Genomic DNA, 16,244 nt, shown 5'->3' with positions numbered 1-16,244 from the left:
AGAGCCAGTGCAAAGGCTCTGAGGCAGGAGTTTACCTAGTGAGTTTAAGAACAGCAAGGAAGCCAGTGTAGCTAGAGGTGGGAGAGAGGAGAGAGAAGATGAGGTCAGAGAGGTAACTCATGTAGTGGCAGGTAGAAGACTTGCCAGATCATACAGGGCCTTGCAGGCTATTCTAGAGCTTTTGAGAAAATGAGGGATCACTTGTATTAGGCCGGCTTAAAATAGGGCCATCTGTATAAAAATAATTCCTCTTTAAATTGTTTCCTTAAACTTAGGGGTGTATACAAATCACCCAGGATCTTGTTAAAATTCAAATTCTGACTTAGTAGGTCTGGGGAAAGGCCTGAGATTCTGCATCTTTAACAAGCTTTCAGGTGATATCAGGCTGCTGGTCCACAACCACACTTTGAGTAACGAGGTCCCCGGGCTTTTGGGCTTATCTCTCCACTAGCTGGTTACAAGGGCCTTTTTGTTCCCTTTGAGCCTGAAAAGACCACCTCAAAAGGTTTTTCTTTATATTTTTACATTAGCCACAGGTCCCCTCACTGTTCATGGTCCTATTACCTCACTAGTAAGAGCGTGGTCCAGGGCTGCCTCCGGGACTGTGAGGGAGGTTGTCCGGCTGTTTCCATGCACAGTGTAAGAAGTTTCTAGGGCTTCTGCAGTGCCACGTGGAGGCTCTGCTTCTGAACCTCAATCTGCTCCCTGAATAATGATTTCACTTCTCACCACATTCTTGTCTTACTCCAATTACAGGAGCTCTAATACAGGTCTTCACTTCTGGTCCTATACCTAGAGTGATAGTCCAGTTCTGTAAACTGAGGCAGCTGGTGGACTCGGGTGATGTTCCCAGGCAGAAGAGGTGGTCAGGTGGTCCACGGAAGCCTGTTTGTTAAGGAGCAAGGCTGATTTCTTAAGAGCCAGCCAAGTAATTGACAGTGGAACAAGTCTGGAAGGACTTGCCATTTCCAAATATAAGGCATAGGATACGGAGTCCCATGGGCTTGAGTTTGAATTGTGCTTCCATCCCTTACTGTGTAACCTGGGGAATGTGCCCGGGTGTCTCTGAGCTGCAGTTTTCTTATCTCGAAAATGGGAATGATATCAACACCTCCTTTGTAAATTGAGATAATGCATTTAAAGCACCTAGTAAAGTGCCTGGCACAAATGATACAAAATACTAGTTGCCATTATTTTTATAATTTCTACTATCATCTTACTGCGTACCAAATCGCTTTGACGCCCGGCATTATAGCATCCACCTTTACGTTCTCTGGAGTTAAGGTACCAGAGCAAATCCCTCAGCAAAGGTGTTCAAAGAGAGACACACACGCCCGAGCACTTTCTTCATGACAGATGCCACAAGAGATAACTGGAGGAGCTGAAGATGTTTAGTTTAGAAAACAGGTGATGGGGGACAGGTGGTGATGGCTCTTAGCGTTGCCTTGTTCAACGAGACCCTGAGGGCACGATGAGCCCGCGCGGAAGAGATGAAAGGGCAGCACCCCCGCGAGCGCATATCAGAGAAACTCGCCGAGACCTAAAGCGAGTCCGCGCGAGATGGGGGTGGGAGCGCCCGCGGGGGTCGTCTCCTGCGCAGCCGCAGCGGCGGCGCCAATCACCGGGCGCATCACGTCCTCTCGCGACGGTACAGTTGTACGTTCGTGACGTCGGCGGTTGCCGTGGAGAGACCCGCTCGGTCCCGACCGAGAGCTGGCGTCAGGAGCCGCAGGGTCACAGCGTGTCTTTGAAGCTGCCTCCGCCGCCACCATGAGCGGCCGAAGTCGGGGTCGAAAGTCCTCCCGCGCCAAAAACCGGGGCAAAGGCCGCGCCAAAGCCCGAGTCCGCCCTGCTCCGGACGACGCCCCGCGCGACCCGGACCCTTCACAGTACCAGAGTCTCGGGGAAGACACCCAGGCGGCACAGGTGCAGGCTGGCGCGGGGTGGGGTGGCCTGGAAGCCGCTGCGTCCGCGCAGCTCCTCCGGCTCGGGGAGGAGGCCGCCTGCCGGCTCCCCCTGGACTGTGGCCTCGCGCTGCGGGCCCGAGCTGCGGGGGACCACGGGCAGGCCGCGGCCAGGCCCGGCCCGGGGAAGGCCGCATCTCTCTCGGAGCGCCTGGCCGCAGACACTGTCTTCGTGGGAACAGCGGGAACTGTGGGAAGGCCGAAAAATGCCCCCCGCGTTGGAAACCGGCGTGGCCCTGCCGTGAAGAAGGCCCCAGAAACCTGTAGCACCGCGGGGAGGGGGCCTCAGGTCATAGCTGGTGGGAGGCAGAAGAAAGGGGCGGCAGGAGAGAATACCTCGGTGTCAGCTGGGGAGGAAAAGAAGGAAGAGAGGGTTGCAGGGTCGGGGCCCCCAGCGACGGAAGGCAGCATGGATACGCTGGAGAACGTGCAGCTGAAGCTGGAGAACATGAACGCCCAGGCGGACAGGGCCTACCTTCGGCTCTCCAGGAAGTTTGGGCAGTTGCGACTGCAGCACTTGGAGCGCAGGAACCACCTCATCCAAAATATCCCGGGCTTCTGGGGGCAAGCATTTCAGAACCACCCCCAGCTAGCATCCTTTCTGAATAGCCAAGAGAAAGAGGTACTGAGCTACTTAAACAGCTTGGAAGTGGAAGAGCTCGGCCTTGCCAGATTGGGCTACAAAATCAAGTTCTACTTCAATCGCAACCCGTATTTCCAAAATAAGGTGCTCATCAAGGAATATGGGTGTGGTCCTTCTGGCCAGGTGGTGTCTCGTTCTACTCCAATCCAGTGGCTCCCAGGGCATGATCTCCCGTCCCTAAGCCAGGGAAACCCAGAAAACAACCGTAGTTTCTTTGGGTGGTTTTCAAACCACAGCTCCATTGAGTCTGACAAGATTGTGGAGATAATCAACGAAGAATTGTGGCCCAATCCCTTGCAGTTCTACCTTTTGAGTGAAGGGGCTCGTGTAGAGAAAGGAAAGGAAAAAGAAGGCAGGCAAGGTCCAGGAAAGCAGCCAATGGAGACTACTCAGCCTGGGGTGAGCCAATCCAACTGATCCTGCACAAGTCTCCCTGCTACCTCCTGCTGGGCTGCTCCTGGTTGACTACATATTTGGCTCTCTGCCTTCCCTTCATGTTGGCCTCTGTGTACTATAGACCCTTTGGACTTTAGTTACAAGAATATGGCATTTATGATCATGTTCTTTTGCCTCCCATAGCCTCTTGCTTTTCTACGTTAGTGTCACATGTTATGTGATCGCACCCGGACTGTTCATATGTTAAGCACACATACTTTAGATGTGTGCTGCCTGTTATCTACATTGCCTGGACCTTGTTCTTGGCTCTGGCCTTTCCTACTTGTCTTTAACATGGACACTCATGAGTCATCCTCCAGGACGACCAGTGCATCCTCAAGCTCTGCTCCTTCAGGGCCAGTGACTTGCTGGGCTTCGTGTTCATGCTGGCCATGCATGTCATCTATGCAAGCGTTTCCATTGCCACTGCAGAATGAAGCCAGTGCACATGGTATTAGTCATCAGCCAGAACTTCCTGTTCTGTGGGTCTGGGGTCACCAGCTAAGATGTCAACCTGCTTTATTTCTGGCTTTGGCCTGTGGTCTGTGATACCCATCCTGCTTGATGTTCTGCAGAATGGCACTTGACTGCTGGGCATGCATGAAGTTAAGGGCAAGAAACAGTATGCCATGTGTTCTGTACCATCATGTGTCTCTTCTTGCTTCTGGGCCCTTCTACTGGTGAACTTTCATCAAGATCTGCGCCATGCCGTGTCACTATCAAGCCATTAAGTTTTGTCTGGGTTGCTGTCAGCCCCAGTTGGCTTCCTGGTCAACAAGGACTTCAAGAACTGCCTGTGGACCGAGGCCCCCTACCAGTGCATGAGACACACACCTACCCTCCCCAGCTTTCCAGGAACCCTACTGGCTGCCAGACTGATGGGCGGGCTGGTATGTGTGGACATGTGTTCACTGTCATTATGCTGTGGCTCCAGGTGAGGGTGAGGACTGGGCCTATATAGAATCCAGATACCGTTGTCAACTTCCCTTAGTCCCGTCTAAGACATGAGCAGAGTGCCATAGTAGGGGTTCTGGGAAGAGGTATTTCTGATTTGTGGGCCTCTGCTTGCTTGACTTCAGGTCACTTATACTTCTTATTTTGCTTGCCTGCCTTCATCCCTCATTTCCTCCCTCTCATTCTTCTTTCCTCCCTCCCTTTCCTGGTAGCCTCCCTTCCTCCCCTTCTGCCTTCCCCTTCCTTCTTTCCTTATTCTTTTTTATTTTGTTTAAATAGTACCACAGAGAAAACAACTGAAAAACCACATTTTTCTACATACAGCTCGGGAAGTAGCTGAGAACTTGGCACTGCGCACACATACTAGGTTGAAAGAGAGTTGAGGAAACCAGAAGGCCAAGTGGATCTGCTGGCAAACCCTGAACCTGTCTCCTGCGCTTGCTCTACAGTTCTGAAGTTGAAAATCCTTTTCATGCCTAGCATCTGCTTGAGTTATAAACCCCAAGGCAGCCATGTCATAGACTAGTGTTTACTCTTGTTTTGACTTTGTTTTAATGCTTCCTAAGACCCAAGTGCCTCCTGCTGTTTCCTCCTTTGTGGTAGCCTCTGGCCATCTGGACCTCAATCCCCAGCTTTCCCACTTTCAGCAGTCCTTTGCTCTCTTTGCTTCTACCTCAAATAGCCCCAGGAGTGGGCTTTAGTCTCCAATATGGAGCATCTCAAGCTTCTCCTGGGGGATGGGGATTGGGATGGGCAGAATCTGTTTTGGATCTCCGGGTTATTTCCAGTGGGTGTAAAAGCAGAGCTGGGCCTTTCCCTCTCTTATCCCTGAGGGTGGGTAAGAAGGACTGTATCTACACCTGTTCTTCCCTACCTTCTCTTTTGTTAGGGACGCCTCATTCTAAGTTCCTCAAGAGAGTCCTTGACTTAAAGCTGTAGCAAGGGTGTGCTAGGTGGGGGATTTGGAGCAAAACCGTCGAGTAGGCATGATACTGGTATGGAGTGGGCCTGCAAAATCAGACAGAAATGGCTTGAGAAGCCGCAGGGGGAGCATGCCTGTCTCTCAGTGATAGAGTATGGGAGGGACCTCCCTAGCTTGGAAAATGAGAATTGAAGGGGTTATGAACAAATAGGATGCCTAGTTGAGGATGTTCCCAAAGTTTTGTCCAATCTTATCATTAGTAGATTTTATAAGCCACAGAGACAAACCAGAAACGGAATAATGTTACTTTGGATGCTTTATTTTTTTGTTCTAGGTGTGGCTTTGTACATGCAGAAGAATGCTATATGCTGCACATTTTGCCTTTAAAGTCTTACGACTTTCCCCATTTTAGTCTAATGGGAAGATACAGATGTGCAAGTCTGCTTTTTTGTTTTTTGTTATTTATTTATTTTTTTTTTGCTCTGTGTTATGGACATTTTCAGACATGCACAGAAGTGGAGAGGATGGTCCTTGGACCCCATGTGTCCATCACCTAGCTGCATCACTTATCAGTTATGGTCAACCTGGTTTCATTTGTATCTCTCTCTTTTCACCTGTATTGTTTATTGAAAATCCAAGACACCATGCCAATGCAACCGTGACTACTTTGGGAGATTGGTAGTCTCTTTTGATGGTGATAGTGATGGGGTGCACTATCATAATCACATCAGGTCTGCTTTTTGCTTTTAATGTTAACTAATGAAGTTCCAGAGATGGGCCTTAGAAATGTGTTTTAAGAATTAACAAGGAGTCTCAAAAAGAAATGAGAGGGATGCTTCCCTTTCCCTTGCATCTACAAAACAAGAGAGAGACTGTTCTGTTGTAAAACTCTTTCAAAAATTCTGATATGATAAGGTACTTGAGACCCTTCACCAGAATGTCAGTCTTTTTTTTCTGTGTAACATGGAAACTTGTGTGACCATTAGCATTGTTATCAGCTTGTACTGGTCTCATAACTCTGGTTTTGGAAGAATAATTTGGAAATTGTTGCTGTGTTCTGTGAAAATAACCTCCCCAAAATAATTAGTAACTGGTTGTTCTGCTTGGTAATTTGACACCCTGTTAATAACGCAATTATTTCTGTGTTCTTAAACAGTATAAATAGTTGTAAGTTTGCATGCATGATGGAAAAATAAAAACCTGTATCTCTGTTATATTTCTCATTTTCAAAAAAGAATTGGAAGGTTTTTAAACAGAGGCTGGGCAGCTGAGAGAATATATACATTGCCCTAGATAAGTGATTCCCAAACCGCAGACCCTTGTGTGACTAGCTACACAAAAATACATAAAATTTTGATTTCTAGGCCTTTTACCCAAAGATTGAGATTCTATGAATCTGAGAGGAAGCCAGGTAGCTTAGTTTTTAACATGCTTTCTAGTTGATTCAGAAGCGGTGAACTCCCATTAGAATAATCTAGATTCTATGAATCATCTAGATTCTAGTAGGAATACAGTGCTTCTTAAATTTTAGAGTACATCTGAATTGTGTGGTGAATCGTGTTAAAATATGCATTCTGATTTAGTATTTTGGGATGGAACCTGAGATTCTGCATTTCTAACGAGTTTCCAGATGATGACAGTGCTGGTGATCTGTGAACTGTACTTTGAGTGGAAAGGGGGGGTGACCTTGAAGTCCCTTTTAAACTTAAGTAGTGGTTCTCAACTTTGGTTGCACACTAGAATTGTCTGGGAAGCTTACAGAAACACTGCCAGAGCTCCACACGAAGACCAACTAAATCAGAATGGGGTAAGGGGTAGGTCTGGGTGTAGGTATTTTTAAAACTTCCCAGGTGATTCTAGTGTTTAGCCAGAGCTGAGAACTACATACTCTGATGCTGTTCATTTCCGATCCATAACAAGGATCATTTCCCATTAATCAGGAGAAGCAGTGGCAGACAACCAAGTGGCACACTAAGCTGCCCAGCAGAAAATGGACAAAATTAGAAGTGGGTGGTTACTGACAAGAAAATAAAATTGGCTTATATGACGAAGGGTTTTAATAAACATGCAGTGTTCAGGGCATAGTAGGTGCTACAGTGTTGAATGAATGAATGAATTTAAAGCAGTTTATATTCAGATGCCTGAGGGCATTTGAATTTGGTAATTTGTGAAGTGGGCCACATTTGTTTCATAAGAAAATCTTATCAGTTTTCTGGGGCTGCCATAACAAAGTACCACAGACTGAGTAGCTTAAACAACAAATTTATTTTCTCAGTTCTGGAGGCTAGAAATTCAAGATCAAGGTATCAGCAGGGTTGGTTTCTTCTGAGGGCCTCACTCAGCTTATAGATAGCTTTCTTCTCTCTCTGTCTTTACATGGTCTCTGTGTGTGTGTGTGTGTGTGTGTGTATGTGTGTGTGTGTGTGTCTCTGTGTATATATATCCTAATCTCTTATAAGAATACTAGTCATCTTGAATTGGAGCCCCTCTAATGACCTCATTTAACTTTACCCTTTAAAGACCCTGTCTCTAAATTCAGCTACATTATGAAGTATTAGGGATTATGACTTCCACATATGAATTTGGTGTGAGGGCAGGAGCAATTTAACCCCTCACAACATCTTAACATGTATTCTTTTGACACATATGTGCCTCACATGTTATGGTAGTTAATTGTATTGAGGCATATGTGCCAGGCACTGTTGCAGGCGTTATACAAGGATTAATATATTAAGTCCTTATAACAAGTGATAATTATCTCTTAATGAGGGGATGGGTTGAAGAAATGGGGTAAAAAGAGGTTGAGTAAATTGTTCAGGATCATGCTGGTAATGAATGAGCCAGGCTTTAAATTCAGGCAGTCTGGTTCAAGAATGCACCAGCTCACATATAGCTCTTGACTTGAGTAGGAATAATCTTCAGTTTATCAACAGTATCTTTATGTAGAATCTCCTAATTTTGCATGTTAAACATAATTTAAACCCTTGGAGTTTTTCTGATATGTGGAATGCAGAAGGGATGGAGAGCAGCATCTCCAGGCCTGATCTTCCTCTCAGGATTCACTCAGAGTCTGCTTGGATTATGAATTGGGAGGGGCTCTCTGCCCAGTTCAATTTCATTTATGCACTTGCTTCTCTGTGGGTGCAGAGCCTCTGTTGTCCAGGCCCTCTTTCAAATACCTCTCTTCAGTTCCTTGGACAACCCATTTAATCTGGGATTTACGACTTCTCCATTGGCTCATTCACTCATTGCCTCTTATATGAACCAGTCCTTGGTGTAGACATTGGAGATATAGCTATGGACAAATACAACTTTGAATTTTTCTTCCCCCACCTGCACTCCACCCCGCCATCCACCTGCCATAGGCTTCAGTCTCTTCTTAGCTTTCACCTGGGGTTGACAGTCAATCTTTTTTTCCATTTTCCTGCATGGGGCTGGTGAATGCTTTAGGTCCATGTGGGTTGAAGAGGGGGCTAAAGGAAGCCTCCCTCACCTTTGGCCTTTAGGTCAGACTTCACAAGGGACTCAGGCCTTCCATAACCTGGAGAGGGAGGGCCTCTTGGGTCATTCTAGTCAAGAGTCCTTGGCCCCCCTTTTAGCTTTGACTTTTATTATAAAAAGCCCTCTTCTGATTTTTTCACTGTTACCTCCTGGGCTTTTTGGAAATGTGGTAGGTTTGTGCTAGGCCATAGGTGAGGGAGGAGAGAAAAATAAAATGGTCCTGCCACCCTGAGCTTACCAAAGATCTCTACCAGCTTTGGACTGTCTATTTCTTCTTGCACTTTGGGCTTCTTCATTCTAGTCTACTTTAGTGGTTTGCAACAGAGGAAAGAGAAACACTGCCCTAAGGAGGCACGTTAGAACCACCTAGGGAGGGAAATTTGGCAAATTCGCTTGCCCCTCTGAAGATTCAGAAAAGTCCCCAGCCATGGGGAGCCACTATAACTGATGGGTAGGATCATATCCCTCAGGTGTTAGAACAATAAAAAAGTACAGCGTAGGCTATCCAGTCCATGATTTCTATTTTTATTTGCCGTTAGTGTCTTCACTCCTGCTTTTGGAATCTTCTCCAACTATATTTCACTGTTCAGGGCCACAACTCACTACTACTCATTCACTTTCACCTGAAACTCTGGCCTTAGAACCTCCTGTCAGGTGTCCAGCTACTGGCCATCCAGCGCTCGAGTCTTGAATTCCTCCTCTCCCTCCATCCTGTCAACCTGGTCCTCAGCTGAGGTTTGACAAATTTAAATAAGACAGTAGCTATCATCTGTGTGACCGACACTTCATGGTTTACAAAGCACATTCACTTATATTATCTTGATTATAACTACTATGCCATAAGAAGGCTCAAAGAGGTTAAATGACCAAAATCACAAAAGTAGTAGAGCCAGGACTCAAACTTGGGTCTTCTGATTCCAAGTTCCATCCATCCATGGGACGGTAAGCATGTGGCCTAGGGCAGATGTCTGGCACTATGAATCTAGACACTTCTTTCCACAGAACCTGTATTTAACTTTCTGCACAGCGGATTATCCAGTTGCTGCCCATCAATCTGAGTTGGCATATGAATGTGAAACTTCTTTACCATCCTGAACTACAGCATGCATGTGGTCATAACAACTAGGAACAGGACCGACTTGACTCATTGGTGGGTGAGGCTTCCTTCAACTGCGTTGTTCAAAGGTTAGGATTGGCTCTAGACACAGTATGCTTGCAGATGAGGGCTGAGTGCGGTTTTGGGCCATATATATCAACAACTGCTGATAAATTCGTTGGAAAGGGGGAAATTTTGCTTCTATAAGAAGAAGTCTGGTAATGGGAGGTTGTCAGGTTGTAGGCTTCAGCGGCTCAATGATATTAGGGATCTGAGTCTGCCATCTTTTCTTTCTTTCCCTTGGCTTTCCCCTCACAATTCCCCAGCTCCAAGCATCACAACCTCACCCACATGCACTCAGAGGCAGGAAGAAAGGGGGAGGAGGGGGCCTTCTTACATGTCTCTGTTTTTATCAAGAAAGAAGATCTTTGTCAGTAGTCCCTGGTGGATTTCAGGAGACCTAAGTCAGGTCCCTTGGGCCAGAAATGAGTCACGTTCCTACACCCTACCTCAAGGAAATCTTGCATTTTCCAGTATCTCTCGGGGTTATGGTTCTGCCATCTAGAAATAAGGAAAGTTCAAGGGGCTAGAGCTGACAGGTGATTTTCAGTCACCTGTAGTTTTATGCTTTCTGAGATAATTTTGTGGGCGTGGAACACCAGATAACACCTGGAGGCACCGTGCATCTGCCTTTTCCCCCCAGGTCTCCCAGTTACCCCTTGTGACAAGAAAGCTTTACCTTGTGCTCAGTGTTTTGTGTCTCATCTCCTCTATTGCATGGTAAGTGCTTTTCTGGCCAGATGATGCCTTTTTGGTTTTCATGTCTCCCACAGCACCTACCTCAGGGTTCACTCAACATTGGATGTGGGTGATCAATAAATGCTAGTTGAGTAAATGCAATACATCAATGAGCTTTCTAAAATGTCAATTTGATCATGTCAAGCACTGGTTAAAACCTTCAGCAGTAGGATCCAGAATCCCAAGGAGCTCATAACAAGCCCTCCATTATGTGCCTTTTCCTTTTGTTTCTTCCAAACTTCCTTATTATGAAAACTTACAAATATTCAGAAAAGTACAATCCACCTGTATACCTACAACTTAAGTTCAGTGATTGTGAACTTTCAGACATATTTAGTTTGTCTATGTGTGTGTATATATGTTTATTTTGCTGAACCATTTGAATTAGTTGCATGATGCTTCATCCCTAAATACTCAGTGTGCATCTCATTAAAAATAAGGATACTAGCGGGGCGTGGTGGTGGACGCCTGTAATCCCAGCTACTTGGGAGGCTGAGGCAGGAGAATCACTTGAACCCGGGAGGCAGGGGTTGCAGTATGCTGAGATCATGCTGCTGCACTCCAGCCTGGGTGACAGAGCGAGACTCTGTCTCAAAAAAAAAAAAAGATATTTTCCCACATAATCACAAGATCATTATAAGACTAGAAATTGGTTCCCAAATACCATCTAGTATCCAGTCCATATTTAAATGTCTTTAAATGTCTCTATTGTTTCCAAGTTTATCTTACCATGTTAGTTTTACAATCAGGATTTAATAATATTCAGGCATTCCATTTGACTGTTATATCTCTTTAGTCTTTTTAAAATCAAGATAATCCCCCCACCTTTTTAAATTTTCCCACTCGTGACATTAACTTTCTGAAGAAGTTAGGGCAGTTGTCTTGTAGGATGCCCCATACTCTAGATTTGTCCAATTGCTGCTTCTTGGCTTTAACTTTTTCCTCTATCCCTTTTTTTTTTTTATAACTAAAGATGCAGTTGAAACACCGAAGATACTACCTAAGTGAAGCTGTGTACTTTATATATGTCACATCAGAAGGTGCACAATGAGAGGTTGTCCTACGGTTGTGCCATAAGTTTGATCTTTTGGTTAAGATGGTGATCACCATGTCTCTCTTTTGTAAAGATGCATTTTCCCTTTCCAGTTAGCTGGTAATTTCTAGATGGTACTCTGTTACTGAGAGAATATTATGTTCCCCAAAACTTCATCCCAAGGTTTTAGCAGCCATTGATGGTTTTTGTCCAAGTCAGGTATTTCACCGTTGGTTGCAAAATGGTGATTTTATAATCCTGTCATTCTTTTTACGTACTTTAGTTGGCATTCTGGTATAAGGGAGGTCTTTCCCTCATCTTCTGGCAAAGAACTACGTTTTCTCCTAAAAAGGCAGTGTAAAGACTTAATACGTTCCCTTTAATCACCAATTTTCAGCATCAGAAGTCGGTATAATAACCTCCACTGGTCTCAAATAAGGGCATGATTTCTTTACTGTCACTACAAGTGTGTGGATTTTTATTTATTTAATATTTACAGTCAGTTACAGTCAACTGTTCAGTTGACCTGTATTTTGGCCCTAACCAACCTATACCAAACTCCTCTCATCTTTGTCTCTAACTATCTCCCCTTGCCACCCTGTACTGTGCTCCAGCCAGTGTGAACCATATCTGGTTCTCTGAACACTCATATTTACACAAGCTGTTTACTCAGCAAGAAAGCCCTTTCACATACAGCTCAGATATACTTGTTCTGTGCTGTTATTTTTAATCTTTCAAGGCTGAATTAATCCTTCCCTTTTGCTTTATTTCTGCAATATTTTGTCCACACTTCAATCTACAGTAACTAATGTAATGACTTGTACTTACCTGTTTACCTGCCTGCTCCCACCAGAGATTATGTGATCCTTAGATCACAGAAGAATAAAACAGTATGTGTTAATCATTTTTGTATTCCCACAGCCCAGTGGCCTACACATAGTAGGTGCTCATTAAGCACTGAATGAATGCAAATGAATGGTCCTTAGAAATTGATGAAGGTATCAGTGACAAACTACAGAGAGGTTAGAAGAGCTCAGGAGCAGAGATTGGGAATAACTTCAAGTGAAGGAGAAGCATGAACCTAATAGAAATGGATTAAAAGGGGTGGGAGAGGGAAGCTATTACCTGCAGAAAGCTTTGGGCAAAAAACAGTGGCACCAAATCACTCTCACATTGGAAATCAAGTAGGGAAATGGAAGAGAGCAGGAAAGCAAATGAAAAATGTTGGAAATGTACCATGTACACTGTGCTTTAGTAATGTTCCACAGCCCCTGAGTCTGTAATTGAAAACAAGGAAAAGCAAAGCCAGTGTGATTCTGGACAATGACTTTCCCAGGGATCTTTCTCTGTCTTTATACGTAGACATGTATATATAATCTGCAATCTCCTAAGAGGTCCCTTGGATTTAAATGACTCCAGAAAATTGGGGTAGAACAAAAACAATCCCTAAAAGTGGTTTCGCTGAAAAGCAACCTGGACAGGAGGTTAAACCTGCAGAGTGGAACAGAGTGAATAAATCTAGGGGAAAATTACTTTGAGCTTCAATACTAAATAGCCTGAATTCCAAGACTATGTGGAAAATATGGTCATCAAAGCCTGGTGCTGCTTTGCCAAGTGCTGTGGGACTAGATGATTTATGAGATAATTCAGGGCATTAAGAGGGGGACGAGGGTGCAAGGTGAGGCATTTGAACCCAGGCACATTCTGGAGGAGGTTATGATTACAGGGCAGATTGTCCCTAAGGAAGCAAGGTTGTGGGGCCCCACCATATCAGGAGATCTCTTCATCTTGTGCTTTGAGAACCTGTCTTGCTACTAGTGCCACCTCTGGCCTGAGGACAATTTATTATCCTTCTAGCATTTATGTGAGGGACACTGAGTCCCTATAAGCTTACATGCCATTCTCTCAGCAAGAGGTCTTATCTGACTTTCAGTAAAATGATACTCCCACTCCTGCTGCTCGCTTTGTACTCCTTCTCACAGCTCCCTCTTTTCCTTGATAGGATTTACGATTCATGACTATGACTTTGTCTCTGAGTTTGTTTCTTCCCTTAGACTGTAACCTCTGAAAGATCCTTGCTGCTGGATCCCAAATGCTCACACATAGGTGGTATCTGACAAATATTTTGGACTAGTGCAAATGTTGATCTTATGAGCCAATTAAGATGGCAGGTTGGGTGGGCCATGCCTTGGGGTTGTCCTTTGGCAGGAGGAGATGATCCCTTCCTAATATACAAGGGGACTGGGAGAGTCCATTTTATTGAGTGGGTACCACATGCTAAGGACAGTGCTAAGCACATTATACACATTATCAAAACAAATCTATTTTCATACTCATTTTCCAGATGAGATAAAAGAGCCCAAGAGGGTTTAGGTGACTTGCCCAAGGTTATGTAAGTTGTAATTCCTGGAACTAGGGGTAGAGGCTCTTAACCATTATTGTGCACTGCCTCTCTGGTGGAGGTTTGCAGTATGAGTTTGTGAGTTAGGCTAACATCGTCCTCATGCCTTCAGGAAGGAGGAAGGACAGTGTGTGACTATAGATAGGTTCTCAGCTCTCCAGGGGGTGACGATCACTGTGCCTAATCACCAGGGAGGAAAGTGTGGAAAGGGTGTGTGTGTGCATGGGCCATATCTAGGTGTGTGTCCAGGAAGGCCATGAGAGTGGCCAGCAAGCCAGCTTTGACTGCCTGCTGCTTGTCCTCAGACCCACACCATCCTCAGGCTGCCAGGGTATGATGCACACTCACTTGGGGATCACTGCCCACTGAGGTAGTTGGGTCCACATTTTAAAGGCTCCCAGCTGTGGGCAGCCTGTGGGAAACAGAGACCCTCCTGGCCCAAAGCAGCCCAGCAGGTGGAGGCCTTTCTGAATAGAGGCATTAAGAAGATGGTTTGATCAGGCTGAGTCACAGATAGCATCAGGCTCAACAAAAGGCAAGAACAGCTCCTAAATGAGGGATTTGTTTGTGTACAGGCCACGTAGGCAGGCCTGCTGATTAGAAGCTGTTCTTTGAACTCCAGCCTCCCACATGGACAGCAATCCCTATCATTTGTCTTGTCTTGGAATAAGAAAGATGATGAAAAATAAAATCAAGGTTTCTTGATATTACCATGGGAGTGTGCTTTTCCCTTCACAAAAAATTGACCCTTCTACTCCACACAGGGATTATATGGAAAGTAAAAAAGTAAGGAGTTAACACTGAGCAGCTACTGCATGCCTAAGTGACTTATATACAGTTGTTATTTTATTTTTTTACAATAGCAAGCTTATGAAGTCTTCATTGTTACCTACATTTTATAGTTAATTACACTGAAGCTTTGAAGATTAAGGAACTTGCTCAGGGTTACTCAGCCAGAATTCTGTCTGACTGGAGTCTGTTTGGCTCCCAAACCTCTGTTCTCTCAATTATAACATACCTAGAAGAGGGGAGACACAATTACTCCTGTTTTTAACAAGGGTGTATGATTCAGTTAGAATGCTTTCAGTTGCAAGTAACAGAAACCCTGACTTAGGCCCAGAAATAAGGACAGACACTATTTTTGTAATAAGGAATCTGGAGGTAGGTGATCCCATGCTTAGTTTTAGCTGCTCACTTATCAAGCTTCCAGATTCTTTCCATCCTTCCAGTCCTTCCCCTCCAACATCTTTGGATTTGGCAAAGACTTTTTGTCCTCAAACTTGTCTCATGTCCCTGAGATGACTGCTTCTGTTCCAGGCATCATATCCCCAAATACAGTGTTTAAAACAGGAAAGTTAGGAAAGGGAGCAAACAAGGACTTCTCCCCTAGAACCCTATCTCTTTTACTGGGGAGGAAAATATTTCCTGAAGCCTCCCAATGGACTTTGCTTTCTATCTTTTTGGCCAGAAATGAGTCTTCACCCTTAGACAAATTGCTGGCAAAGGGGACTGTTATTGCCATGACTGGCTTGGGCTGACCAGGACTGTTTCCCTGGGAACTGCAAGGAAGAAGGAACATTGCTGTTAGATAAGCACTCACCACACAATTCTAAGGCCAGGGGTTCATCAGACTCCATGACCACCATTGCTAGAATACCTTGGAGAAGGGAGAATAGTCAACATTTATTCATCGATTCAGACAGCTTGCTTGTTTAGTACCTTCTGTGATCTCAGGCATGCGTTAGGCACCATAGGGTCAAAGGACCTGTAGAATACAGGCTTGCACTTACTATTTCATCTAAATGGGAAGAGTAGATAGATAGAATAGGTAGATAGATAGATAGATAGATTAATATATAGATATGTGTAAGTATATATATATGTATATACATATATGTATATACGAACAGTTCAATGAAAACATGAAATAAAAATTTAACAAAAACCAGCATATGACCAAGAGGTCATAGGGCAATACAGTAGATTCTTCATGGAAGATTTTGTGAGTTTCTTTGTCTTACTCATGATTCAGTGGAAGCACTTTAAATTCTTTTTGATCAATGGGATTAATTTTATATTTTCTGTTATTTCTTTCCAAATAAAATACATCTATTAATATTTCTCAATGATTTGGAGGCTGTTTTTGGCCAAGGAAATTATTTTTAGGTGTTAAATCTATATTGTTGGCTTCCTAGAAAAAGTATTTGGTGCTTCGGCAAGAGATGTGAACCAGCTATGAATTTAAGTATCAGCCCTGGTAGTTTTACCATGTATGATTGACTTTTTTGATGGATTCCCTGTGGATCTAAGCAGCATGAAAATCAAGTGGTGTCACCTTGCATTCAAATTAAGCATGAACATTTATTTCAACAGTTACATTTGAGGCATCTGAATAATGCAAAATGCTACAGCAGCAGCCAAAACTTTAGTTTGGCCTCTGATTAAAGACAGTCTTCTCAATCTAGCCCCAGTTTCTAGAATAATCCTGTAAGAGGAT

General features: G+C 44.5%; 1 protein-coding gene and 1 long non-coding RNA gene across 3 annotated transcripts in view; both read left to right on the top strand.

The window, feature by feature from the left end:
- Positions 1 to 16,244, top strand: part of LOC134810683 (uncharacterized) — a 364,401-nt gene that overhangs the window by 285,325 nt on the left and 62,832 nt on the right. The gene's annotated exons all lie outside the window — the stretch shown is intronic.
- Positions 1,575 to 6,132, top strand: TSPYL5 (TSPY like 5). The gene is made up of 2 exons (XM_016959710.4): positions 1,575 to 3,932; positions 4,321 to 6,132. The coding sequence occupies exon 1, from the start codon at positions 1,771 to 1,773 to the stop codon at positions 3,022 to 3,024; it is 1,254 nt and encodes a 417-aa protein (XP_016815199.1). The 5' UTR covers positions 1,575 to 1,770; the 3' UTR covers positions 3,025 to 3,932; positions 4,321 to 6,132.

Source organism: Pan troglodytes, chromosome 7 (genome assembly GCF_028858775.2).
Source record: "Pan troglodytes isolate AG18354 chromosome 7, NHGRI_mPanTro3-v2.0_pri, whole genome shotgun sequence".
In the NCBI taxonomy this organism is placed as follows: Eukaryota; Metazoa; Chordata; class Mammalia; order Primates; family Hominidae; genus Pan; species Pan troglodytes.
Note: the sequence above shows the minus strand (reverse complement) of the source record. Positions and strands in the feature narration are given on the sequence as shown.